Below are 5206 nucleotides of genomic sequence, written 5' to 3'. Positions count from 1 at the left end.
GCCCGTTTCCAGCACGCCACCGTGAAAGATACGAGTAATCATTTACGCTGCTGCCACGTCGTATCGTAGAGCCACGTCGTAGTACCTGCCGGCTGCCGGAGAGATGAGCCAGCGCGACCCATACAGCCACGAGCACACAGCACGTCCCACAGATCCGATCCCCCGCTGCCGTCGACTCTGTAGCCCCGTCGTGTTGCCGAGGCACGACGTCCCGGCCACACGGCCGTAGCCACATAAAAGCGACGCCCATGCCATGCTCGTCCCGTCCCCGCACCCGCTGGCACTTGGCGAAAGCAACCACGACGGTGCCCATAAATTGGGCGTGAGCCCCCGTCGCCCCACTCCTCTCGCTTTCTCGCGACATCTCGCCGTCGATCGCCATCCCATTTCAAAAACCACAAGAGAGATGCTGCGCGGCTCGCTCTGGTGGCTGCTGGCCGTGGCCGTGGCGCTGGCGGCGACGCGGGCGGCGGCCGCCGTGAAGACCGGCGGCCAGAGCCTGCACCGGGACTTCGACGCCGTGTGGGGGAAGCGCAATGCGCGCTTCTTCGACGACGGCCGGGTGGTGGAGCTGGCGCTGGACCGGGAGACCGGGTCCAGGCTGGAGTCCAAGGACCGGTACCTCTTCGGGCGGTTCGATCTCGACATCAGGCTCGTCGCCGGCGAGTCCGCCGGGACCATCACCTCCTTCTACGTAAGTGTACATGGATATCTCTGCTGGTAGACTGCATTTTCCTTCTCGTTTCCGCCTGCCTGTTTAACCGGCATTGGGCATTTCTTTAACTGGGAGTGGTAAAAAAAGAGCTGGGACTGTTCAGACAACAGCTACCAGTACCCACACGAGTTCGACCCTTGTCATTCCTAGAGTGAATTTTGGTTCAGAAAGCAACGGGTAAAAAATCTCAAGCAAATTAAGGTGAAAAATGACTTGTTTGGTCCCCTGCATTTGTCGCTAACGTAGTCCCCGGAGGGAACAAGTGTGGATTCAGAAGCACGCAGCTTAGCCGATTGGGAGGTTAACTGACGCCCAACTGCAGTGAATTCTGTTCTGGTTGACGCATAAATGGAGAAGTAATTGATGAATTAAACTGGGTTTCTGCAATGAATTGGGGCGCGAAGTACTACAAGTAGCTACACAGATCTGCCGTGCTACACTTAATTTTGTGTATGTACATGTCCTAAAGCATAAGGCTGGTCATAGTGGGGAGTAACTTAGAGTAGTACATACGTTACTACTCTATGTTACTACCCTTATACTGAGAAGTGTCATATGTGTAGTAACATACACATGTTTATTTATTGTCTTGTAGACTCATTTTGCATTGAAAAGCGCTATGTGATGGTAACATATTAGGTTACTTTATTTGCCTCTCTTTTTATTAACTACTTGCCACATCAATATTTTTGCTTATGTGTCATCTATGTTACTACCTATGTTACTCCCACTATGACCCGCCTAAGGATACGACAGAATTTCATTTTCTTTTGAAAATTGTGAGAGCGTCACCTTAAGAAAAACAGAGAGAGCATCGTCCTCTCCCAGCAGTTAATACGTGATGTACAGTGGCTTAATTAAGTCATGAATTGCATTAAAGAAACGTTCATGGTTCCCCTCAAAAAAAAAAACGTTCATGGTGAACTAGCCAGGTCTGTCTTAGACGTGAATTCCACTAAGCCCGACTAGACACCATCTGGACAATGTACTCTTCAGGTGATAGAGTCTGGATTCTGCATTATTCAGGAGACAGAATCTGAAATTATTCTGCCGTTTTGAGGAGGGAAAAACAATAATTTTCTCGAGCATATCTAATCATGGTGAACTAGCCAGGTTTTTCTTAGACGTGGATTCCATTAAGGCCGGCTAAACGCCATCTGAATACTGTATTCTTGAGGAGATATAATCTGAACTCTGTGTTCTTCAGGCGACAGAATCTGGAGTTATTCTGCCCCTTTGAACATATGTAGTCATGGCGTCCAGTGGCGTAGCTAGGGGGTGAACAGGGTGGTCCATGGACCACACTGGAATTTTTTCATAGCTTGTATATAGTGTAGTAAAAAAATTATTTCTTGTAAAATAAATATATTTATGTATATATTTCTACTATTGGACCACCCTGGCACACTGGTCTGGCTACGCCACTGATGGCGTCCACGTTTAAATCTTGTCCGCGTTCCATTTTGTATAACTAAGAAAGAAGATCAACTGTGCAGATCTGCACGGGTGGCGCGCGGCACGACGAGGTGGACTTCGAGTTCCTGGGCAACGTGAGCGGCGAGCCCTACATCCTGCACACCAACATCTTCAGCGACGGCAAGGGCGAGCGGGAGCAGCAGTTCGTCCTCTGGTTCGACCCCACCGCCGACTTTCACACCTACTCCATCCTCTGGAACCCACTCAACATCATGTACAGATCTCTTCTCCACAGCACCATCGTCGTCAATGATCCATCTCTCCATCCCGAGTTCCTGACATGATCTCATTGATTGATTGTGGTTCGTTGCAGCCTGTACATCGACGGGACGCCGATCAGGGTGTTCAAGAACAACGAGGCGAACGGGGTGCCGTTCCCGACGCGGCAGCCGGTGCACGTCTTCGCGAGCATCTGGAACGCCGAGGAGTGGGCGACGCAGGGCGGCCGCGTCAAGACGGACTGGTCGGAGGCGCCGTTCGTGGCCGCGTACCGGCGGTTCGACGCGACCAGCGCCTGCATCTGGCAAGGCGGGGCGTCGCCCACGCGGTGCGGCGGCGACCACCTGCCATCGTCGGCGTCGTCGTGGATGGCGCAGCGGCTGGACTGGTGGAGCTGGATGACGCTCAACTGGGTGCGCATGAACTACATGACCTACGACTACTGCGCCGACCGGAAGCGGTACCCCCACGCGTTCCCCACCGAGTGCATCATCCCCATCGGGAGGATCTGATCAGATGGCGTCCATCAATTCGTTCATGCGTAGCGTAGGCTGTAGAGGGTACGCTTTGTCTCGTGACTCGTTTGCGGGGATTGGATTTGCTGCCAGCAGAATGTAAAGAACTTCTGTGGAAAAACATGATCGGAGAATTGTAGGTCGCAGTTTCTTGTTTTTAACCTGAGTTTGCCCCCTTTCGGTTTTTTTTCCCACTCGTGACTATTGCCGGCTACTATCACCGAGCCCACGGATTCACCTCGCCTCTTCCTGCCGCTCAGGCAGCCGTTGGCGGGGAGGACGACCACAGTGCTTCACCTCCAGCTTTTCTTTGGGAAAGGAGGCTCACCCCGGCCTCTACATCCGAAAGATGCATGCGGTCATATTATTAAAAGGTTTGAATGAAAACATTGTCTTAGATTCATTACAACTCGCAAACGGAGCTAAAAGAAAAATTAAAACTCATTGCCACAACCGGCGGGATAATAGGACAAGATCACGAGACGCATATCTCATTATGAGACCGTCATCCAAACCGGTTGAATATAGCCCATGCTATCATCTCTCACTGGTTGCACTTAGTAACCAAAGGCTACCTGAAGTCCGTAGGAGTGAGTAAGGACCACGTACGAATCCATACCGTAGCTCTGAAGATAACCTGCAAGAAAGTTAAAATATTTTGTCTGTTAAAGATCGTATCGTTCCTGCAGTTCCATATAGCCCAAATAAGCGCACATATTCCAATCCGAATACGAGCCGTAGTAAAAAGATCTACTCCAGCTAGCCACGTCTCAAATAACATGCTTCAATGCTAGCTGGAGGGGTAATGTTAAAGGGTATATAGATCGTTCACTAAAGTAATTTCGTGAGAGGGCAATCTATGAATAGGTGTTGTATTGTTTCGTCATGATCACAAAAACAACATCGCGGACTACCTACCCATAGTCGCTTTAGTAAATTATCTTTGATAAGGATCACTTGCTTGTGGACAAACCACATGAAAATTTTGATACACAAGGGAACCTTAATTTTTCAAATATGTATCGATCTCGAGAGCCAGAATTAATTAGATCCGTATACATAGATTTGACTGTGAACACTCCGCTTCCAGATAAAGGAGTAAGGTTGGTCGGATAATTTAATCTCTATCAACCTCCGCACCAAGTGTAGCTAGGAATTCCAACGCTCCCCAACTAATGATCTCCTAAACTGTATATTTAAGGGCACCACATGTAATACTGTAGCCACGTAATACTCCTTACGTTGTATAATATTATATAAGGTGGGGTACTGTAGAGCTAGAGGCGTCTCCCCCAATCACGTATCCTTCCAAAACCTTGTTGTCATCCCATTGTCAACAAAGAATTTGGCCCTATAAAGAACATATCTTTCATTCTCGTAAGCCCCTTCCAGAATGGCGAATCATTAGGTCGTGCGGTAAGTTCGGTCAGAGATTAGATTGTAAATACTTGTTTCGTAATATCTGCGCCCACATACCATCAGTCTCTACTGATAACCTATATAGCCATTTACTCAGCAGGCATTTATTTTTAATCTCCAGGTTCTTAATTCTGAGACCCCCCTGGTCCTTGGATCGGCAAATGATATCGCATCTTGCCAGACGATATTTTGTCTTAACATCATCTGACTGCCAAAAAAATCGAGATCGATAGAAATCTAGTCTCTTCCGTACCCCTTTAGGTACTCGAAGAACGATAACAGGAACATCGGCATACTAGTTACCAGTTAGTACTGAATTAATGAGCACCGACCGACCTCCATAAGACATAAGCTTGCCCTTCCAGCAACTTATTTTTTTTTCAAATCGATCTTCGATGAATTTCCATTCTTTGTTGGTAATTTTACGATGATGAATCGGGATGCCCAGATAGCTGAAGGGCAGAGATCCCAATTCACATCCGAACAAGTGTCTATATGCATCTTATTCCTCTTTGGCCCCACCAGAGCAGAACAATTCGCTCTTATGAAAATTAATTTTTAGTCCCGACAGTTGTTCAAAGAGACACAACACCAGTTTCATATTTCGAGCCTTTGCAAGATCATGCTCCACAAAAATAATAGCGTCGTCGGCATATTGTAAGATGGATACGCCCCCATCGACCAGATGGGGAGCGAGTCCACCAACTTGGCCATTCTCCTTGGCCCGGCTGACGATGACATGTACCTAGGGTAGGGTCCTAGGCTCGACCTACATACCCTACCCAAGGACACTACACCAACGTGGACCCTAAGTCGCCCGCAACCAGGTGTGTGGCCGAAGTCGCGCAACACGGCATAAGCC

General features: G+C 48.7%; 1 protein-coding gene across 1 annotated transcript; it reads left to right on the top strand.

Moving 5' to 3' along the window:
* Positions 1-238: 238 nt before the first annotated feature.
* LOC119341835 (probable xyloglucan endotransglucosylase/hydrolase protein 23) lies at positions 239-3105 on the top strand. Its single transcript, XM_037613684.1, has 3 exons — positions 239-694; positions 2212-2405; positions 2505-3105. Exons 1-3 carry the CDS (start codon positions 254-256, stop codon positions 2920-2922), a joined length of 1053 nt encoding a protein of 350 aa, XP_037469581.1. The 5' UTR covers positions 239-253; the 3' UTR covers positions 2923-3105.
* The last annotated feature ends 2101 nt before the right edge of the window (positions 3106-5206 follow it).

Source organism: Triticum dicoccoides, chromosome 7B (assembly GCF_002162155.2).
Source record: "Triticum dicoccoides isolate Atlit2015 ecotype Zavitan chromosome 7B, WEW_v2.0, whole genome shotgun sequence".
NCBI classification, from domain to species: Eukaryota; Viridiplantae; Streptophyta; class Magnoliopsida; order Poales; family Poaceae; genus Triticum; species Triticum dicoccoides.
The sequence above is the reverse complement of the archived record's forward strand: the minus strand, read 5'-3'. Positions and strand labels throughout refer to the sequence as shown.

Coding starts and splice junctions, on each gene's coding strand:
- LOC119341835 (XM_037613684.1), top strand. CDS start 254: ATGCTCGTCCCGTCCCCGCACCCGCTGGCACTTGGCGAAAGCAACCAC. Junction 695..2,211: donor GGACCATCACCTCCTTCTAC/GTAAGTGTACAT, acceptor TCAACTGTGCAG/ATCTGCACGGGTGGCGCGCG. Junction 2,406..2,504: donor TGGAACCCACTCAACATCAT/GTACAGATCTCT, acceptor GGTTCGTTGCAG/CCTGTACATCGACGGGACGC.